This window comes from Malus domestica, chromosome 16 (genome assembly GCF_042453785.1).
Source record: "Malus domestica chromosome 16, GDT2T_hap1".
NCBI lineage: Eukaryota > Viridiplantae > Streptophyta > Magnoliopsida > Rosales > Rosaceae > Malus > Malus domestica.
In genome coordinates, this window is record NC_091676.1 from 25,208,853 (window position 1) to 25,231,004 (window position 22,152).

General features: G+C 39.4%; 2 protein-coding genes and 1 long non-coding RNA gene across 4 annotated transcripts; 1 reads left to right on the plus strand and 2 right to left on the minus strand.

Moving 5' to 3' along the window:
• Nucleotides 1–505: 505 nt before the first annotated feature.
• LOC139193083 (U-box domain-containing protein 13-like) lies at nt 506–940 on the minus strand. Its single transcript, XM_070816043.1, has one exon. The coding sequence runs from the start codon at nt 938–940 to the stop codon at nt 506–508; it is 435 nt and encodes a 144-aa protein (XP_070672144.1).
• A 14,381-nt stretch (nt 941–15,321) lies between these two features.
• LOC103441953 (pre-mRNA splicing factor SR-like 1) lies at nt 15,322–20,963 on the plus strand. Of its 2 annotated transcripts, none has more exons than XM_008380669.4 (5): nt 15,322–15,628; nt 15,823–16,124; nt 16,261–16,341; nt 18,544–18,615; nt 19,858–20,963. In XM_008380669.4, exons 2-5 carry the CDS (start codon nt 15,837–15,839, stop codon nt 20,692–20,694), a joined length of 1,278 nt encoding a protein of 425 aa, XP_008378891.1. In that variant the 5' UTR covers nt 15,322–15,628; nt 15,823–15,836; the 3' UTR covers nt 20,695–20,963. The 2 variants fall into 2 exon arrangements, with proteins under 2 accessions (XP_008378891.1, XP_008378892.1); XM_008380670.4 differs by having other exon boundaries at nt 15,509–15,651.
• Nucleotides 20,964–21,240: 277 nt separating this feature from the next.
• Nucleotides 21,241–22,149, minus strand: LOC114821930 (uncharacterized). The gene is made up of 2 exons (XR_003769791.2): nt 21,951–22,149; nt 21,241–21,578 (listed from the first exon to the last, which is right to left on the minus strand). It is a non-coding gene; the product is annotated as an uncharacterized lncRNA (long non-coding RNA).
• Between the last annotated feature and the right edge of the window lie 3 nt (nt 22,150–22,152).

Genomic DNA, 22,152 nt, shown 5'->3' on the forward strand with positions numbered 1-22,152 from the left:
GTGATAATAGCGGCAGGTTGCCGAATAATTTTGGAGTACTGGGTGTACTTTTGATCACCTGGTTTATGGTAATAGCGGCAAATTGCCGAATAATTTTGGGGCCATAGGGCCTGGCTCTTTTGGGCATATGGGCCTTGGTCCTCCACATAACATTTCAGCCCATTATTTTAGGCTTGCCGTTTTTTTTTTTTTTACTATAGGGTTATACAGATGTCTCCGAAAGGTAAGAAAAATAAACCACATCATTCAAAAATAAGAAAAGTAAATCACATCTTTCTGGTGGGGTGTTTATTCCTTGCTTTTGTAGTGTCCCCATGTGCCTCCCTTTTGCTTTTCTTGTTCTTTTTTTTTCTGCTGCACTTAATAGGCAGCCATGCTTTCTGCTTTTACTTTCTCTTTTCCCTTTTGCAGATGGTAGACAAGGAAATCATGGGGAGTGTCTTTTTTCCTTTTCTGCTTTTGCCAGATCAAATCCGATGCATTGGTATCAGCTGCAATGATCAAATCATGAGAAAAGCTGAAAAGGGAATGTAACAAGTGGCGGAATGACTCCTGAAGCGCCAATCATAACTTTATTTTCATGCACAATAGAAAGGCTGAAAAGGGTCGTAGCTGCATTTTCCCGTGCTTCTATCCTTCCATTCTTGAGAACATGAACAATACCAGGAACTGCTCCAGAGGATATGATACTTCCTTTGTTGTCTTCACATAAGGAAAGGTTGAGGAGTGCTGTCACAACATGCTCTTGGGTGCGGGAGTCTGGGGTTGAAAGTAGGCGTACAAGTAGGGGTATTGCACCAGCTTCAGCAATAACTACATAATTATCTGCATTAACTTTGGCAAGAAGGCGGATTTCAACCGCAGCAGACCCTTGGTCTTCGAGGTCTACTGACGTGAGTTTGCAGAGGAGAATTTCGACCTGCTGTTGTTGCTGAGCCATTTGCCTGCATAGAAAGACTTGTGGAGCTCGCGCACCACCTTATTGTTCATCACCGCATCCCAAACCGCTATATCAGAAGATAATGCCATCACCATTCTCTGCACAGAAGACTTAGTCTGCAAGAGATGGAAAACATCATAAACTCTATCAACACTATGAGACTGCAACATTTTTGAATTATTAGAAAGATAGGCAGAAGGCTCCATCCAATCTAATTTTGACCCAGCTGAAGCGAGTGCTGTGTGCTCAGATACAACACATTAGCACGAACAAAAGGATTTGCTGCCTTAAGTACAGGTGCTATAGATCCATCCCTGATAGTAAAAATATCAGAAAGTGATAGAGACTGGGAGGTCAGGCTGCTGTGTTTGAGAAAAACTGGTTCATGCTTAGCCAAATCCAAACCCATCTGATCGTACAATGCGGACCTCCGTTCCTTGTTCGAAATTATAGAATCGGAGGCAGATGTGGAATTGCATGAGGAGTTGGAGTTCTGGAGAGCCATTTGGAAGAAAGAGTAAAAGATCCCTCACAAACTCGTTGTCCACCACCGAGCTCGACCCCGAGCATTCGTCGTCGCCCTGAACCTCCGGCCGCCGGAAGCTGGTTGGAATTCCTACCAACGGCAGTTGAAAGAAACCCAAATCGCCATTTTCAATCATATCCTTTTTGAAGCTGGTGTATATTTGAGTGTTTACAGATTCAAACTCGTATATGACGCCGGTGCAGAAACTGACGGGGGAGCGTATGACGTCCATGGAGATGGGGCAGCGAAAGAGGTTGGGGACGGTGATGTAGAGGTGGTCACGTTCCCTCGCCATTTTTGTTGGTGATTTGAATGTTTGCTGCTCTGAAGTGGTGCTTCTTTGTAATTGGGATTTTGGAAGAAGCTCTGTTTTCTATAAATTTTGGGTTTTAAGAAAGATGGGCTTTTCTAGGTATTTTGAGAGAGAATCTTAGGATTTTTAGAGAGAGTGTGGTGTTCTTGGTTTTTGTAGAGGTGAAAGAGATCAGAAGCAAGAGAGATGCCGAGAGAGTTTTGGTTGTCTCTTGGGTTTTGTAGATTCACAGCGGAGATGAAAAATTGAGAGTGAACCGACATAGCTTTTCGTGTCGATTCCCACAGACGGCACCAAATGTTGATGCACAAAACCGGAGGTCTTGGAACAACGTAAATCCGATCGTGGATCTCCAAGAAATGTAAATAACACAAGATGTATCATGGTTCACCCCAAGGTTTGGGCTACGTCCACACTGATATTGTATTTCTCTGTTTGTGAGAGGATTGAGAGGGGGAGAGCTTTGCTCTGAATATGAGAGGGGATGTAAGGCTTATGGCCTAGGAATTGGCTTTCCTTAATGAAGAGAGTGAGGAGTCCTTTTATAGAATAAGGGCTCATCACTTATTACATATTTGCCTTTTCCTTTATTACATAATTACATTTAAGTCCCTTGAGTATTTATGCGAGATCTAAATACGAAGGCCCTAAGTATGATACAAACATAAGCATTGACAAATGTGCTCATTTTCTACTGGTGGCACATCATTTGATTTATAAATTTAGTTTTCGTAACATTATCATTTTATCATTAATAGCAAAACAGTAATGTCAGGGGACGAATTTTTTAAATAAATTTTGTAAATCATTTGAATTTATTGATGATTGGATTATTACTTAAGTAATGATTAACGTACTTATTTCTTAGGAAGCTTTCATGTCTTAAATATATCCAAGGTCTCATCTTTACTATGAAGCAAATAAACATAACAATACTTACTAAAATCATCTATAAATGTTACATAATAGTTCTTTCCACCACGAGTTGGATACAATCTAAAATCACACAAGTCACTATGAATTAAATCTAATAAATCATTGGATTTTTCATGCATTGATTTAAAGCTTTGACTTGCAAATTTGGATTTGGTACAAGTCTCACATTTAATATTATTTAAGTAATCAAGTTTGAGCAGGAAGCCTAGATTATGCATTCTAAAAAGAGAACGAAAGTTGACATGTCCTAGCCTAGAATGTCATAAATTAGAAGAATCAACAATATAAGCATCAACATTATTTATTTCATTCATAGCATTAACAAGTACGTTTAATTTGAACAATCCATCAGCAAGGTAACCCTTCCCTACAAACATTCCCCTTTTATTTATTTTCTGGAGATCTTCAGTTTGAGAGACAACAGACTTGGAATCCACCATTTTGTAGTCCAAAGATTTGCCCACTACAAATTTCTTTGAACCAGCATCCTCTGTTTTATATTTTTTCTCGAGTGATTCCTAAAGTTCCTTGGTTGTTTTGCACACCACATAGACATCATACAACGAATCATCTAATGCATTAAGAATATAGTTTATGTAGAGGAAATCATTATGATACCAGGCATCTATAGCCGTTAAAGTTTCTGCAGAAAAAATATTTTCTCCATCTGCAGTAGGTACAGTCTCGCGCAGAACATTAGCCAAATTTAGGGTTGTCAAATAAAACAACATTTTCAGCTACCATCTTTTGAAATCTCTGCCCTTAAATTTCTCAGGCTTTTCATAATAAGGTTTAGTTCCTGATTGATCCATATTGTTCGAAGAGTGTTGGAGAACAATTTAGAAACAAAAAATAACAAAAATACAAAAACTTAAATACTTAAATACTTATACTTTATTATTCAAAATTACTTTGCAATACAGAATGAAATTACACAATAAATACAAAAATTAAAATGATACTAACTTGAATGAATCAAAGGTAGAGATTAGCGCAAAAGCTATGTCCTTTGAACAGTATTTCAGTCCCACTCTTGTGCTTGTGGTTCTACAACGTCTGCTCGACTAGGATACAAGTACCTAATTCTACAACATGCACTGGTTTATAAAATTCTAGTGAATTGCTTTGTGTGTTTACTCTCTGGGAATTTTGTACGGAAGAAAAGATGATTTTTGATGGAACTGATGACTCCAGTTATATAGACTCTTTCATACCTCTTCAAATACCTTTTGGATGTATCTGAAGCTATACAACTCTTTCCAAAGAGTTGTGTCTATTAATCAAAACATTTTTAATTAATTTAATTAAAAACTTAATTGGAAATTAAAACTAATTGATCAGATTTATATGAATATTATGGTATAATCATCAAGCCTAATCTACATAATTAGTGGTCCAAGCCTCAATCCCCATTCCAAATGGTCCAACACATAATCACTAATAAAAAAGACTAAGTTAATACAAGGACCTCAAGTTCCCTTGAGTTCCCCGATGTGGGACTTAAAGCAGCTCAAAACTCCAACAATTGTCAGTTTTAAATTTTTTTCAAGGGTTATTTTTTTAATCCAATGGTTTAAATCTAATTTAATCAATTTTAACGGTAAAAAAGAAGATCCAACGATCAAAACTGTACGTACTTGTAAAGAACTCAAACGCGACAACAGTATAATAATACGATATGATGACAACATGCGATTGTTATTGATCAAGAAGAAATTCCAAAAGGAACCCGAATTTTCGGCGCGATTGCCCGAGAATTAAAACAGTTAAATTTCACTAAAATAGTTTCATAGCGTCTGAAGTATTATAGGGGAAGACCTTAATATAGCATTTGAATGATGTTTGTATCATATTTGACCAATCCCGACACTACTGAGTATCGGTCAATGTTATACCGTTAAGGACCCAGAAGAGTTTCCCTCCAACCAGAAGGCCAATCACAGCGCGACACGTGTTGACATCAGAAGCCAATCAGAGCGCAACACGTGTCAACATCAGAAGCCAATCATAACACGACACGTGTCAATGTCAGAATGAAACTATAAACTCTCTCCTATAAATAGAGATCATTCTCTCATAATATTTCCTAATGTCATTTGTACTAAATCATTCACTAGTACACACAAAAGGAGAGCTTGAACCTATGTACTTGTGTAAACCCTTCACAATTAATGAGAACTTCTTTACTACGTGGATGTAGCAAATCTGGGTGAACCACATACATCTTGTGTTTGCTTCCATGTCTCTATCCATTTGCATACTTATCCACACTAGTGATCGGAGCAATCTAGCGAAGGTTACAAACTTAACACTTTCTGTTGTACCAAAGTCCTCACTGATTGTGTGCATCAACATTTGGCGCCGTCTGTGGGAAACGACACTTATTCCCACTATTTTCAGCTTTGCCAAGCTGGTTTCCACCATTCGTACACTCTCTTTTGACCAGGCATCCCTCTCCAACATAGGGAGCGAAGGAAGCCACATCACACAGAATGACACCCCTCTTGCACCTAGTGCGAAGCAATGAAAGAAGAAAGGAAAGAGGGTTGCTCTTCAAGCTAAAGTCGATGAGCTAGAAGCTCAGAACAACAAGATAGCAATGAAGAATGAGGTCTTCCAAGAGCAGTATGAGAAGCTCTTTGAGACGTTCCACGAAACTAGGCGTACTCAATCACGCGAGCTCGTTACCCCCTGGACATCAACCATCATCTGGGTGCCCCTCAATACGGAGGGTCACTTTCCTTCGACATGGGTATCCCTGATGAAGAGTGAGCTAATTATCAAAACATTGATCAACATGAGACTTCTCTCAACCCAGATGCTTTGACCCGAAGTAGAAGAAGTGGAGGAAGACACCTCCTTGCAGAAGGGTTGGAAGGATCGAAAGCCGTTTATCGTGACTGCCGAAACTTCCTAAAGCAACGTCGAGAGAATCCCCTCCACATATGCTCAAAGATTAATGACCCAAGGGTTTCTGAAAGACTCGGTCCCCTCCCACGACCCAGGCCAACTGCCAATCTAAGGAATGAACGACAAGTCCTAGAGGAACATGAAAGTACGGAGGACTCTGAGGTATTCCGATAGACTTGCCCTAGAAGTCAGTACAGCGAGTCCAAGAAAAAACCACATGCCCTTGCTCAAACTTTCCTACTTCTAAGAGGTGATGGAGACTTACGAAAGAAAATTCCAATGCTACATGACTCCACTCAAGACCCCCTTGTCCTACAGCTCCTTGAAGAAGTAAACAAGTTGAAGGCCAAACGTTAGGCCGAGATACCTGACTGGAACCAACCCAGGCCTGGCCCTCTCACAAGAAGGAACCTCGACACCCTCTTGAAACGAAGACAAAAAAAAGCTTGGTTTACAACTCTATACTGGAAGGGAGGACCCAATTGAACACCTTAACCTCTTTGAATCCACCGTGGCATATCGGATGCACACCAACGAAGAGCGATATCTTCTTTTCCCCTCCACCCTCTCTGGCGAAGCTCTAAATTGGTATTGTCGTCTTCCACCTGAGACAGTAGACTCGTTTAAGGAACTGAGGAAACTGTTTGTCTCTCAACATATCTTCCAGACCAATCGCTTACATTCTGCAGATGACTTGTACACTATTCGCTAGAAACCGAACGAGTCAGTACGAGAGTATGTCGGTCGCTTCAGCCATGAGAATTCTCGCTACGCTGAGGCAAATGACAAGACTGCCCTCAAGGCCTTCACGGCAGGCCTACGTGATTGTTTCTTCAAGTACATGATCAATGCCAACACTTGGAAGACTTACTCTAAGGTGATGGTACAGGCTTACAACCACGCCTCCGCTGAAGCAAGAACATACCAAGGGAACCCCCATATGGTTAACCCCTATCAACAAGTGGGAAGTGGAAGTCAAGTTCTACCAAGTGAGGAGATCTTGGCCATTCAGACACCCATTGTATCATCTCCTGCCTCATTTAGCTACTCGCTAAGTCACCAAACGTATCTGTCTCTTGGTAAGAGGAAGGATTTTTACTCTCAGCAAGCCCATTACAACAAGAGGGATAAAAGTTCGTATCAAGACAACCAGGGGTGAACGTACCGTCGACTATTATGACTATGGGGCCAAGTCTCACTCTTTCAAAGTGGAGGACTAGGTACTAAAGGAAATGCTATTATAAGAAGGCATACACATTATAAATGTTTTGACTCTTAACCGCTTAAGATCTTTTGTCACACAAGCCATTCGGCAAATATTTAAAGAAGAGGGAATTCAGACAACTTCTTCTGAGTCTTTTGCGTTCCTAGCACTGGAACACTTGGTCTACGCTGACCTACCCTTATACTCCAACTCAGAGCTTCAACATGCAGAGTTTGACACAAAGGATGTGATATTAAGTGTTACAACCAACATGGCTCACATATAAAAAACATGGATCCTTTCATGCATAGCAAAACATTTATAAGCATCACTCATATCAATCAACATAAACATCATACATTCCAACACATTCATACATAAACATCGTACATTCCAACACATCCATACATAAGTCAACTGTGCTTCGAAAAGGTTCAACATACTTTGGGTCTTCGACACTTGCTACAATGTGCCTCGACACCTTGCCTTTATTCTTACCAATCAGGTGATGAAATGTGAAAAATGAACTTATCTTTATGCCACCAACCAGGTGATGAAATGTACAACCCGTACTCTCCTTCATGCCACCAACCCGATGATGAAACGTACAACCCGTACTCTAATATCATTTGGCAACTTGCCACTCATGCCACCAACCAGGTGAATAAGGAACTCATCTTCATGCCACCAACCAGGTGATGAAATGTACAACACGTACTATCTTTCATGCCACCAACCTGGTGATGAAATGTAGAACACGTACTCTCCTTCATGCCACCAACCAGGTGATGAAATGTACAACCCGTACTCTAATATCATTTGGCAACTTGCCACTCATGCCACCAACCATGTGAAGAAGGAACTCATCTTCATGCCACCAACCAAGTGATGAAATGTGAAGAATGAACTCATCTTCATGCCACCAACCAGGTGATGAAATGTACAACCCGTACTCTAATATCATTTGGCAACTTGCCACTCATGCCACTAACCAGGTGAAGAAGGAACTCATCTTCATACCACCAACCAGGTGATGAAACATACAACCCGTACTCTCCTTCATACCACTAACCAGGTGATGAAATGTACAACCCGTACTCTAATATCATTTGGCAACTTACCACTCATGCCACCAACCAGGTAAAGAAGGAATTCATCTTCATGCTACCAACCAGGTAATAAAATGTATAACCCGTACTCTCCTTCATGCCACTAATTAGGTGATGAAATGTACAACTCGTACTCTAATATCATTTGGCAACTTGTCACTCATACCACCAACCAGGTGAATAAAGAACTGATCTTTGTGCCACCAACCAGGTGATGAAACGTGATGAAAGGTGATGAAGGAACTCACATTCGTCCCACCAACCAAGTGATGAAAGCAACTCACCATTCATTCCACCTACCAGAAAACGAGTGGTACAACTTGTACATGTGAACTCCTAGCATTCACAAATAATCAAAAAACCCTCAAACTTGACAATTCAACTAGGGGATCACTTATGCCCAACAAGAGTTATAGTCACCAACAAAGTCTTATTGCAAGCCAACAACAACTTCAGTGCATGGCATACGAATATCAAGCTATTCAGCCCTTTTGCATCTGCTTCAGACATTTCTTCTCTGTAACAATGCAAACACTACAACTCGTAGAAAGCTTCACACACTCTTGATCAAGACAGTGTGGAGCAAAACCGGTTTATGGTGCTAACAAGAGCTTCATCAAAGGAGTTCAACCACAACTCGTACAAAAGTTTCACACACTGTTGACAAGACAGTGTGAAGCAAAACCAATTTATGGTGCTAACAAAAGCTTCATCAATGGAGGGTAACCATAATTCTCAAAAGCTTCGCACACTCTTGATCAAGACAGTGTAAAACAAAACCAATTTATGGTGCCAACAAGAGCTTTATCAATGAAGGGCAACCACAATTCTCAAAAGCTTCACACACTCTTGATCAAGATAGTGTGAAGCAAAACCAGTTTATGGTACCAACAAGAGCTTCATCAAAGGTGGTCAATCACAATTCTCAAAAGCTTCACACACTCTTGATCAATACAGTGTGAAGCAAAACCAATTTATGGTGCCAACAAGAGCTTCATCAATAGAGGGCAACCACAATTCTCAAAAGCTTCACACATTTTGATCAAGACAGTATGAAGCAAAACCAATTTATGGTGCCAAAAAAAGCCTCACCAAATGAGTTCAACCACAATTCTCAAAAGCTTCACACACTCTTGATCAAGACAGTGTGAAGCAAAACCAATTTATGGTGCCAACAAAAGCTTCATCAATGAAGGGCAATTACAACTCGTAGAAAGCTTCACACACTCTTGATCAAGATTGTTCGAAGCAAATTCAATTTATATGGTTCATCCAAACCTTCGACTACTATAAGGTGTGGCTTGCATCATAATCTCTTACTCAACAGTGTGGAAGCAAAATTTGTATATGTTGTCTCTCCCACATTTTCAAATTTCTAATTTTCCCAAAAAAAAAAAAGGAAATTGGGAAATTTAACAAAGCTTCACCACAAAAGCTTCATCAATGGAGAACAACTACAAATTCTCAAAATCTTCACACTATCTTGATCAAAATAGTGTGAAGCAAAATCAATTCATGGTACCCAACAAAGTTTCACCCCAAAAGCTTCATCAATGGAGGACAACCACAAATTCTCAAAAGCTTCACACTATCTTTATCAAGATAGTGTGAAGCAAAATCAATTCATGGTACCCAACAAAAGCTTCAACTTCAAAGCTTCATCTACAAAAGCTTCACCCACAAAAGCTTTACCTACAAAAGCTTCACCCATAAAAGCTTCACCAACAAAAGCTTCACCCACAAAACTTCAACACAAAAGCTTCACCTACAAAAGCTTCACCTACAAAAGCTTCACCCACAATAACTTCACCTACAAAAGCTTCACCCATAAAAGCTTTACCCACAAAAGCTTCACCCACCACAAAAGCTTCATCCATAAAAGTTTCACCAACAAAAGCTTCACCCACCACAAAAGCTTCACCTACAAAAGCTTCACCCATAAAAGCTTCACCAATAAAATCTTGACCCACAAAAACTTCCCCCACCATAAAAGCTTCACCCACAAAAGCTTCACCCAGAAAAGCTTCACCAACAAAAGCTTCACCCACCACAAAAGCTTCACTTACAAAAGCTTCACCTACAAAAGCTTCACACTATCTTGATCAAGATAGTGTGAAGCAAAATCAATTCATGGTACCCAACAAAGCTTCAACCTCAAAGCTTCACCTACAAAGCTTCACCTACAAAGCTTCACCTATAAAGCTTAATATATATATTTGGAAATTCGAAAATTCGAAAATTCAAAAATTCAAAAAATAAAATAAAAATTTTGCATAGGCCTCCTCTTCTTTAAGCCTAACAACTTTTATAACAAATATATATGAAGGAAGAGTTTTAGGCTACCACTTAGAAAGGAAAATGGTGAAGTTTTGTTACTTTGGAAACTTGGCTACTAGCAAGACACCTCATTCGTCAACTCCCTCGACTGGAAACTTGGGGGACTCCTACCATATGCTACTGCACTTTGATACTCGGAAGTCTCACGACCACTCAGTGACTTGGATTTTTTCAAGTCTCCAATCGAGAAGTTTGCCTCACTCAGGAAATTAAGGGAGCACTACCTCAACCTACATGCTTCACTCACAAAGTTTTAACATACAAGCTTCAACAAAGGGAAAAATTCAAAGAACTTAGTGAAGAAGGCCTTGGTGTTTTTAACACAATACGTTGAAATGAAGCAAAGCTTGTTTACTGATATCTCAGATAAGTTACAAATATGTACATATACATGAATCAAAATAAACAAACAAGATGGAGCCTTCACAAAGGTTGCTCAAGAGAAATCTTAGCAGTTGGTAAAGCCCCAGAAAGAGGAGGCACCAGAGGGTGATTATTCGGAGCCTCAGTACGAGGAAAAACCCCAAAAGAAGGAGGCACCGAAGGTTGATCATTTGGAGCTTCATTACGTGGTACAGCCCCAGAAGAAGAAGGCAATAAATGCCTTTGGAACAAACCCACAAACCTCTGATGATCAAGTAAAATCTGACCATCAGATTCCTGCAGCAGGTCGAGCTTCCTCTTCATGTTTGTAGCATAGTCATGTGCGAGCCTGTGCAACTGTTTATTCTCATGCTTGAGCCCTCTGATCTCCTGTTTGAGACTTATCACTTCAGCCGCCAATGATTCAACTTGGCGGGTTCAAGCAAATAAGCGTTGGCCATATGAGACACAGAACTTGCACACTGAATAGTAAGAGCCAGAGAATCCTTAACAGCCAACTCATCAGACTGTTTGGAAAGTAGTCTATTATCTTTGGGAGTGAGAAGGTTCCTGGCCACCACCGCAATGGTCATATCATTCTTCATCACAAAGTCCCCAACGGTAAGAGGACCAGTAGGGGATAAGAACAATGGGCGTCATATGTTGTCTTGAGAAGACATGGCTGCCTCTTCACCAAAGTTCAAGTCAAAACAACGGTAGGATAGGCCAGACATTCTCAGAAATGATGAAGGGGAAACGAGGTGCAATAAATCTTTGAAGTAAGGGGAAAATTCCTACAAGCAATAACTCTTTAAATGTTTTTCTTGCACACAATTGGTGCCCTTATAAAAGAAAGGGTAACAGGGCCGTTGGTTCAAAAATCGAAGAGGCACCACTCTCCGGATTCCGAAGAAGCACCACTTTCCACACACAACATCAGCTCCTCGGGTACCACAGATAACTTTGCCAAAGATCTCTGACAAAGTTTAGACACATAAATTTTGAAGGTCTAGCTACCCTACTATTACCCACAAGGGTAAAGGAACAACACCGCTGCTTGATAACTAGAAAGTCCCAATGTGTGTCAACCTCCGTATTCCGTGGCAAGGCAGACTGGCAAAAATGCCTAACCTTTACTCATATTCGAGAAAACACTCCCAACAAGATTGCTTGCTCAAAAATCGAAGAGGCACCGCTCTCTGAATCTCGAGAGCCAGACTCCCAACAAGATTACGTGCTCAAAAATCGAAGAGGCACCACCCTCCGAATCTCGAAAGCCATACTCCCAATATGATTACTTTCTCAAAAATCGAAGAGACACTGCTTTCCGAACCTCAAGAGTCAGACTCCCAACATGATTGCTTTCTCAAAAATTGAATATGCACCGTTCTCTAAATCTTGAGAGCCAGATCCCCGACATGATTGCTTGTTCAAAAATTGAAGAGGCACCGCTCTCCGAACTTCGAAAGCCAGATTTCATTGGATAAAGCTTGTTTGCAATCTTCACACGCAACATCAGCTTTCCAAATACCACAGATCATTTTTTCAAAGTGCTTTGACAAAGTTAAAACACGTGAAGCTTGTAGCTCCCACTACATTGCTATAACCAAGAAAGGTAAAGGAATAACACTACTACTTTTTGTTAGGGAGACTCCTATATATGTCGACCTCCATCCTCCACAGCCAGGCAGACCTACAAATAAAAAACTGCTCAACTTTTCTTCACATCCGAAAGGGCACTCTCAACAGAGTCTCTTAAAATACTCAGCTTCTTTTCCCCCTGATAATACCTCTGCAAACAAGCCACACCAGAGCAAGAGTATCTCATATCATCAGGGTTAAAAGTAAGAGTATCCCATATCATGCTTTTTCCCTGTCTTTTCCTTTGGCCTTGTTCTTACCTGCAAGACAAGGAGAAAGAGAGCAATCAGTCAGCACTTGGAATCAAGCTTTCAGTCAGGAACTGACTGCCTGGAACCCCTTGCCTGATTACTTACCTGGCATTGCTCTCGAGTACTCATCTTCAACATCTTATGCTTCTAGAGAAGATACCACATCTGTCTGAGGAACAGATAGGGCAAGTGAGAAGGATACAAGGAAGCATGTGAAAATAAGCGTAACAGAACACGTGCCGATACATCCACTACTTTGTCAACAACAAAAGTAACCCATATCATCAGGGTCGAACGTACTCTAGATTTGATGGACTTGTTTTAACCCTCAAATTCTTTAATTGGCTTTATATTTTGGAGGAAACCAGAAAACCCTCAAACCCAGTTCAAGAATAAGCCTGTGGAAAGTTACTTCTTCAAAAGCAAAAGTATCTCATATCATCTATTCTCCATTTGCTTCTCCTTATCCTTGCTGCTATTTACGACACAAAGAGAAGGAGAACAATCAACCGGAAGCCGAAGTCGAACCTCCGATCCAGGTTGCTTGCTTGGAAGTCTGATTGCTTACCTTGTCTGTTACCTCCTTTGGCAAATCTCCTAACTCGGCGACTTGGGGGACTCCTACTATAGGGTTTGTATCGCACTTGACCAAGCCCGAAACTACAAGCAAGTTTCAAGTGAAATTGATACATCACCTTGTGCATCTTCATCTGTTAAAGATACCACCCCTAGATGAAGGAAAAGTAGTTCCAGAGAAGATGCCACATCTACATATGAGACAGATAAGGCAAGTGAAAATGATACCACACTTCGGTACTTAGAAGTTTCGTGATTACTCAATGGCTTGGATCTTGCAAGTCCCCAACTAAGGAGCTTCCCTCACTCGGGAACTTAGGGGAGCACTATTTGTACCATACTTGACCATTCCCGAAATTACTGAGCATTGGTCAACGTTATACCGTCAAGGACCCAAAAGAGTTTCCCTCCAACCAGGAGGCCAATCACAGTGCAACACGTGTCGACATCAAAAGCCAATTAGAACGCGACACTTGTCAACATCAGAAGCCAATCACAACACGACACGAGTCAATGTCAGAATGAAACTAGAAACTCTCTTCTATAAATAGAGATCATTCTCTCACAATATTTCCTTATGTCATTTGTACTAAATCATTCACTAGTACTCATAAAAGGAGAGCTTGAACCTATGTACTTATGTAAACCCTTCACAATTAATGAGATCTCTTCTACTCCGTGGACGTAGCCAATCTGGGTGAACCACGTACATCTTGTGTTTGCTTCCTTGTCTCTATCCATTTGCATACTTATCCACACTAGTGATCGGAGCAATCTAGCGAATGTCACAAACTTAACACTTTCTGTTGTACCAAAGTCCTCACTGATTTTGTGCATCAACAAATGAAATTGATTAAATTTATTTAATTAATTAGTAAATTGTTTATCTATCACATATATATCTTTAATAATTCATAAATATTAAAAAATTCAGAAAAAAAAGAAAAAGAGCATGTTGATTATATCAAAATTCGGGGGAAACAAAAATCTTAGTTTATCATCTGTAAAGACACTATTGCTGACATAATAACCTCTATACAAAATGCTGACATGAATAAAAAAAGAACAGTTCGAATACCATCTACTAACATCACTCAAAATATTGTTAAAATCCTTTTACAAAAAGGTTTTATTGGAAATGAATGCAAATTAGGTTCAACACCAAAACTTATTCAAAATTCTACCCATCCAGTTGTTCCTTAATCCATAAAAAAAGAAAAAAAAAATCAATTTTCTCGTATTTTACCTCCAAATTTCTTTACTCATTCCAATCTCCCTTTAAATATAGCTCATATGATAGACAAATAAAGCGTTAGAAATGCCAATTGGCTTCCCAGCAAAGATGTGGCCCAATGCAGAGCTTGGGAGGGGTGCTTCGTGGTGGGGGTGGTTTGTTTCAGGGGGTTTCAAGGTTTTGACTCTGTCAAGTAGGTGAACCTACTAGCAATCGGAGTTGGGCTGCAGCTTGCTAGGAATGATGGCTGGCGTTTGGTCAAGGTCGAAACGGACTCGATTGAAGTAACTGATGCTTACATATGAGGGACTATTGATTACTCTTGGTTTTATAGCTTCTGATATTAGAGAGTTGATGGCCGAATTTGTTAAGTGTTCAATCTTGTATATTCCTCGTAGTTGTAATGGTGTGGCTCATCGCCTTGCCAAGTTAAATTTTTCTTGTAGTGACTCTTTTGTTTGGTTTGAGAAACCCCGAAGTGCTTTACAGGAGGAACCTCGCCAAGATTTGCAGCCTAGTTGATTTCCTTCAATAAAGTTATCGTATTTTTCTAAAAAATTACATTATGAAATCTTTCAAATTCTCTCAAAATTTTCAACTATTTAAAATAAATTGCTTGTTGAATACACCTGGATTGTTATAAATTTGTTTAAAATCCTAATTGAATATACCTATATTTCTAAGGATTTTAATAAACTATCTTAAAATCTTTAATGAATACATGTTGAATTTCAGAGAACCACTTAAAATTATGTTTGACTAACACTAGATTTATTAAATGAATTACAATCGTTTGGAATCCCAATTGAATACACCATCTTAAGTAAAAATGCAAATGAATCCTGGTATGTGCTTTTTGAATGAAGCACTTTAAGTACTTTTAGAAACCAAAAATATTTTCTCTAAAAATGCATTTTCAATCATTCTAAAAGTACTTTCAAACGAGTTTATATTATAATTTTCTATTCCCAAAATAAACGAAGTATTTTCCCAAATGATAAACAGCAGCCCAATCTCAAGTCAGAATCCAATAGAAACAAGCCCATTCGCATTGACCCAAAACTGTAAAGCCTGTAGTTTCCTTTTATCTTCTTTTGTCCTTTTAATTTGTTTATTTAAATTGTGATTAAAAAAAAATAGAAAAAGAGGTAAAAATAATAAGAAGAAAAGCTTTAACCCTCGGGCCTCGACGTCGCGATTCAGAAAGGAGGAGAGAAAGAGGCGAAGAGGGTTCGAAGCTTGCTCAGCAGATCGTGAATTTGGCGGAAATTTCCCCAAATTGCTTCAAGTAAGTGGATTTCCTTCCTCGAGGTTGTTCTCGTAACCCTAACCCTAATTTCTCTAACCCTAACCCTAGTCTCCGTCTCCGGATCGGCTGGCAGGGCAAATTATGAGTCTTTTTATTCTGTTTGTCGTTAATGTCGATAATGTTATGCTTATTTGAAACGCTGGTGTCGATAATTAAAGGTTTGAATTTTGCAGAAGCGTAGGCGTGGATGGAGGTACAGACATGTGGGAAATCCATTGACTCATTGCTCGAGAAGGTGCTTTGTATGAACATTCTATCTTCCGACTACTTCAAGGAGCTTTACCGGTTAAAGACGTACCATGAAGTCATTGATGAAATTTACAACCAAGTAGACCATGTCGAGCCGTGGATGACCGGGAATTGCCGTGGCCCGTCAACTGCCTTCTGTCTGCTGTACAAGTTCTTCACCATGAAGCTCACCGTTAAGCAAATGCACGGTCTTTTAAAGCACGAGGATTCGCCCTACATAAGAGCGGTATGTATGTTAATCTGACATTATATACTCCATTTATGTGTTGTTTTGAATTTGGAAATTACCATGTTTCTCATTAATATGTTATGTGCTATATTTTTCTTAATCGATAATCGGCTTAGTTCTATTTGGTTTTCAGGTGGGTTTCCTCTACTTGAGATATGCTGCAGACCCAAAGACTTTGTGGAATTGGGTTGAACCCTATATTAAAGATGATGAGGTAAATGATAGATTATGCATTTTAGTTTTCAAGTTTCTTACCTTTTTATCATAGCTATGGAGCTGCTTTTAGACATGCGTCTAAGGTGCCAGGCATGGACTTCTTTTCAGTTATCAAATCACGTCGTCTAAAAAAGACTGGTGAAAGTAATAAAAACGGGCATGTGGTGTGTTGTTTATCCTGGAATGTTGCCTCTTAGTAGTGTATACAATTTTCTTAGTAGGTGATACACAAAGTAAAAATATTAGCTAATAGCTAATTCCAAGCGTTAACAAAATTTTATTTCACTTCATAATGGTTTCAAGAGTTCATTTCAAAAGGCAAAGTCTCGGGAAACAAACGGAGAATTTCCAAACAAAAGGCAAAGTCTAGTAGTTGGCGAAGATGTTTCTGTCATTAGATTTGATTTAGTGTTCAATCTAGAAGGCATATTAGTGATATAAAATTAGGAGATGCTATTTTTAACGCTTCATTTATGTGAACCAAATATGATGTACTCGCTTCATTTAAGAGGTCGCACTTGGTGCGATGGCAAGTGCCTTCGCCCATGAGCGGTAGGTCTCGGGTTCGAGACTTGGGAGCAGCCTCTCCATAAATTGGGGTAAGGCTAGCCGACATTCACCTCTCCCAGACCTTGCGTAAAGCGGAAGCCTTGTGCACTGGGTACGACCTTTTTTCCTTCTGGAACCTATGTTTACCGTTTACAAACTCTGAGTTTTGAATGATTCTTTGGTGCTTCTGCATGAATAGGGTTCTCAACACCCTTGCAAGCATGCACGCTACATTTGCATTTGTCAAGGTTTATGAATTTCATTTGACAAAAAAAACAAAAAAGGTTTATGAAATTTATAGATCCTGGTCAAAGTCATTTGGTTCTTACAAGAGCAGTCCTTTGGTTCTTAAAATTCAAAAGCTGAAAATCACATTAATTGTTTCCAATTTTGATGGATTTGAAACTCTCTGGAACTTTTGGCTGTTGTATACCCAATGGTTGTGCTCTTTACAAAACATACTAACCATTTACTTGTGTCTCAATTTGCATGGCATGAATTTTTGATAGTGGCGGAGTTACTATTACGTGGAGTAGGCATGCTTTGTGTGTAAGTGTTAAATACATTTCACTTGCAAATTTGAGACACAAACACTTGTTCAACTTACGGAAGTATTTCAATATGATTTCATTATGGCTTTGGCTGAAATGAAGTGATGTTAACACGCTAAGTAGAAAATCCTACTAATTTAGATCCATGTAGTAAAGATACAGACTAGTTCTATGTATGGTGAAGTTCTTTTGATCTATCTTAGCTCATCTTGTTCTAGGCCCGTGTTCTTTTAAGGTCTAGCTATTTATTGGCATAGAAGATCACAAATATAGAGGGTGTTGGACAAAAATTGCTTTTGACACCAACTATTAGACTGCAATATTTATCATGTTCTGACACCTGCCGGTCAGAATTTTCATAAGTCACTTACAATTTACCATTGAATTTTCATCCAATGAGTAATAAAACAAAAGTTTAGAGCAGTCATAAAAACCATCATTGGTTGAAGGGGACTTATAAACATTCTAAGTGGTAAGTGTCTAAACCCTACTGATTAGAAAAAAAAAATACTCTTTTTTATAGTTTTCTTTTCCAAATTTTTTGACTTTGCCTTGTTTAGATTTAAACATTCCCATGTAAGGATACATCTGGACATATTAAATTACACTGCCGAAGAGAGGTGTCACTGTTAAAGTGTTGGTCTAAATGGCTCTTTAACGTTGAAGTTCACCAGGGGATCTGCAGTTTAGTGCCATGGCATCACAGGAAGAGAGGAGCCGCAATTTTATACTGTCTGGAAGTGGGGTGGTAGCATGTAAGAGTTGATTGAGATTTTGTACTTGACATTGATAGAAGATAACAATTAGTGGTCATAGTTGGCCATTGGATCCACAGTTGAGTGCATCATGGACTTGAGATCTTGAATACATTTTTTTGTTCTCTTTTGTTAGTTCTGGTCTCAAAACCATTTCTATAACTCTATATATCCTGTGGGTACCAACTGTTTCCACCTTATCTGTATCTGTGTATGCTTATGATATATTTTCCACTGATGCAACTTCTATGACAATTGTCACTTGTTTTTATTTGGTATTGTTATGTTAGCATATTGATTTTGTTCTCCCTGAGTTATTTATTTATGTGTTGGCTTTGGTTTCAGGAATTTTCTCCTGGTTCCAATGGACGGATGACAACTATGGGTGTATATGTGCGCGATTTGCTGCTTGGGCAGGTTAGTTTCGTTAAAGAATGCTTTATATTTGAAATTTTATGGTGAAAATAAAAGGCCACAGCCTCAGTATTCATGCTGTATGCATTTGCAACTGTACCATATCTAGAATGCTGAAGTACCTAATACTACTGCCTGCATGTCTAGCATTTAACCGGCCAAAAATATCATTAGTTTGCCTATTGGGAGCTCTTTGTCCACCAAGACATGCCCACCGAATCATATTTCGATCAATTTTATCCGATGATTAGTTGGATATAGTTTATGGACATTTTAACTGCAGAGGATATCTATAACAAAATACACTAATTATATTGATTGTGTTTTTCCTAATGAAAGATAGAAGTCATGACTGGTGTAATTTGAGATCGTTTACACAGAAGAAATATTGAACAAGTAGTCTATATCTTAAGCAAGCTTCCCATTTAAACTGAAATTAAGTTACAAAGAAAATTTGTTCTCAAGTGACAGCACAGTTATTTATTTGTGTAGCATGTGAGGCTCTTTATGCACCTGCTTTTCACTTCAAGAGTTCATCTGTTGAGATGCCACACCTAGTACCAAAGTGGGTAGGAAAAAGTCAGTTAACCAGCTAAAGTTGTTTGGAGTATTATTGTCTGTAGTAGAAAACAGTGGTTTGTTTTCAGTTGACTAGAAAAAAGAAATGTACTTCCAATATGTTTTTAATACACACTTACACATGCATATCAGCCTAGAAAGCATTTTGTAAAATAGTTGATGGTGCCTTCTAGGACAATAGTTTAAAATCTTCTGTCTACTGCTCCGACAATGCAGTCCATTACAGTCACAGCTGCTGGTTTTCCAGATTACAGTGCGATTAAGGTCTGAATACAGGTCCGTGGAGCTTTGAAGCATGGTCTCAGAGTGCTACTGTTAAGGTCCAAATTTAACACGTAAAAACAATACCATTTCTTCCAAATTTGAGTTTCACCATATTGAAACTGTCCAAGAGTGTTATGAATTGTTTGTTAGTTGTGTTCTAAGACGAAGTTAGATCAATATTTGCTTTGCGGTTCATTACAATATATGTTTCATTTATATACATATGTAGTTTCTGTAACTAATCATAGTTAATTTTTCACATTTTCTGCATAGTTTTAGATGCAGTTTATCTAGACAACTAACGCTCTTAACATGCAGTGCTTTAAATACTATTTCACTGTCCACATAACACTTTCATTGCTTTTGTTGGTGAAGTGATTTAACTTTGTTGTGCTATTGCAGTACTATTTTGATACCCTTTTCCCCCGCATCCCTGTTCCTGTTATGCGGCAGATTGTAGCTAATCTTGAGAAGATGAAACTCCCCACCAAACTATCTGGTATTACTGGAGAGGCTACCCGCCATGGATCTGATGACACAGCTCGTCGCCCACCTTCTGTGAAAGCTGCTCTTTCAGTTTCCTTTGGTCAACGTGCTCCACATCGTGCTTCAACAAGGGACTCCTCACCTGTTCGTCGCACCTTACCGCCACCACCTTATGATAAAGCCAGTAGTGATGATCAAAGGACCCGTCGCAGTCAGAGCCGTGAATATTCTGACAGAGAATATTCAGACAGGGACAGGGGAAGGGACCGGGATCGCAATCGGGATAGGGACAGTGATCGGGATCGAGAAAGATACAAGGAATGGGAGCGGGACCGAGACAGAGACAGAGACAGAGCAAGAGATAGAGTTAGGGATAAGGAAAGGGAGCGAGAGAGGGATAGAGAACGAAGTTCTGATTATGATGGAAGGTCCAAATATGGAGAGAGAGAGAGTCGAAGGGATCCATATGAGAGTAGCCGTGATGGCGGTAGGCATTCTCGTAGGAGTAGGAGTCGGAGCCGCAGTAGAAGCAGGAGTCAAAGTCGGAGTTTGCAAGCGGGCACTACACTTCATTCGAGCCCACAGAGAGATGTAAACAAGGATAGAACATCTGCATCTAGCAACCTGGCAAAACTTAGGGATCTTTATGGGGATGTAAGTGACCAAAAAGGCGATGCCAGCATGGATAGGATTCCCAGGGGAGATAATGGTGGTGAAGAGGTGATTAGACTTGGTGGTTCTCGTTGGAAATAGCATGAGGAGGATCGTCTCTCCTCTCTGTTACCAGATGTGTCATTTGAGTCTTCTGGCCGGAACTGATTCGATCACCATTTGAAGGCAGAAAATGTACCCATGTGTTGCCTTTCGTTGCAGCACGCTCATGTCGCAATGCTCCATGTATACTAGACATTATTCAGAATTTCAATCTTACAATTGATCCTCATGCTTCGGTTGTCGGGTGCAATATTAACTGCGTAACACATGTAATAACGCAAAATTTTCTCTATCATCTGAAGTTGGAATTTTTTTTGTGTTAGAACACAGGTGCGGGAGGGTTGAGCACAAGATCACATATTTCTTGGGCTTTTCTTGCTTTCCCTTTCTCTCCGCGCACTGCTTTCGTTTTTTGGGTTTAGGGTAGTGATTCCATTGTTCCATTTTTGTTTGCCCCACTTGCACACCCCTTCGTTACGGCTTTCTGGATTCAACAAATCAAAATAGAATATACGGACATAAACAATGAAGGGAGTGTACAAGGGGGAGAAGAGTAGCGTGAAAATTATTGGGCTTGTTTAGAAGTGCTTTTAAAATGACTGAAGATGCTTTTAGAAAAAATATTTTTGAATTCCAAGTGAGTTACTTTCATTTTTACTAAGGATTGGCTATAAATGAGTTGGGTGGTGCCTAGGTGGGCTTTTGAGGTGATTTGGGGCGAAACATTAGGGAAAATCGGAGTTGGTCTAGGCAGGCGCTAAGCGGTATAGGCGGTTAAACCAGGCCAACTGATATCAAATGCATGGAGAGAATTGTAAGCTGAAGGCTCTTCTTCGCCCTCCTCCAGCTTGTCCACTTTGCCATACCTTCGCCGGCATCGACGGTCCCGAATAGGAAGAAGACCCATCTCCTTTCTTTGAGCCCTAAACAAAGATTCAATTGAATAAATCAAATCGATTGAGAAAAGACAAAACCCTAACTGTAGTAAAATAATTACACAATCCACGGAGAAGGTAGTGGAGTTTTACTAAACTAATATTTAATTATATGCTTAATATGTTTTTAAATTGTATGATTATATGCCTCAAAAAAACGGTTGGTACAACTAGTCCGTGAACAACTCAGTTGGATGCATATACTTCATGTATTATTCTATTTCTATTCAGCTCAAAAATAATATATGAGCGCTACAACTCAACCCGCCGTCCTATTAGCACTTAACGTTCTTTAGAATCTTAGAAATAGGTGAAAGCAACATGAAAGGAAAACCAGAAACAAATCTTCTTCAATCTTACCAAGGTTGGTGATTGGTTTGTCACAAAAGAATCAAAACAAAATGTTTTGACATATCACATGGAAGTCTTCAAGCTAGGAAAGGAGACTTATCTTCCCTTCGATTCCTTAGAATCCGTACCACCAGACCTTGCAGTAGTTGACAAAGCCTGTATGTCCCACTGCTGACTGGACAATCCTATTACATTATCGATTTCTTATCTG

Excerpts from the sequence above, each read along its gene's own strand:
- LOC139193083 (XM_070816043.1), bottom strand. The coding sequence starts at position 940 with ATGGCTCAGCAACAACAGCAGGTCGAAATTCTCCTCTGCAAACTCACG.
- LOC103441953 (XM_008380669.4), top strand. The coding sequence starts at position 15,837 with ATGGAGGTACAGACATGTGGGAAATCCATTGACTCATTGCTCGAGAAG. Across the intron at positions 16,125-16,260 it reads ATTCGCCCTACATAAGAGCG|GTGGGTTTCCTCTACTTGAG; the intron begins GTATGTATGTTA and ends TTTGGTTTTCAG. Across the intron at positions 16,342-18,543 it reads CCTATATTAAAGATGATGAG|GAATTTTCTCCTGGTTCCAA; the intron begins GTAAATGATAGA and ends CTTTGGTTTCAG.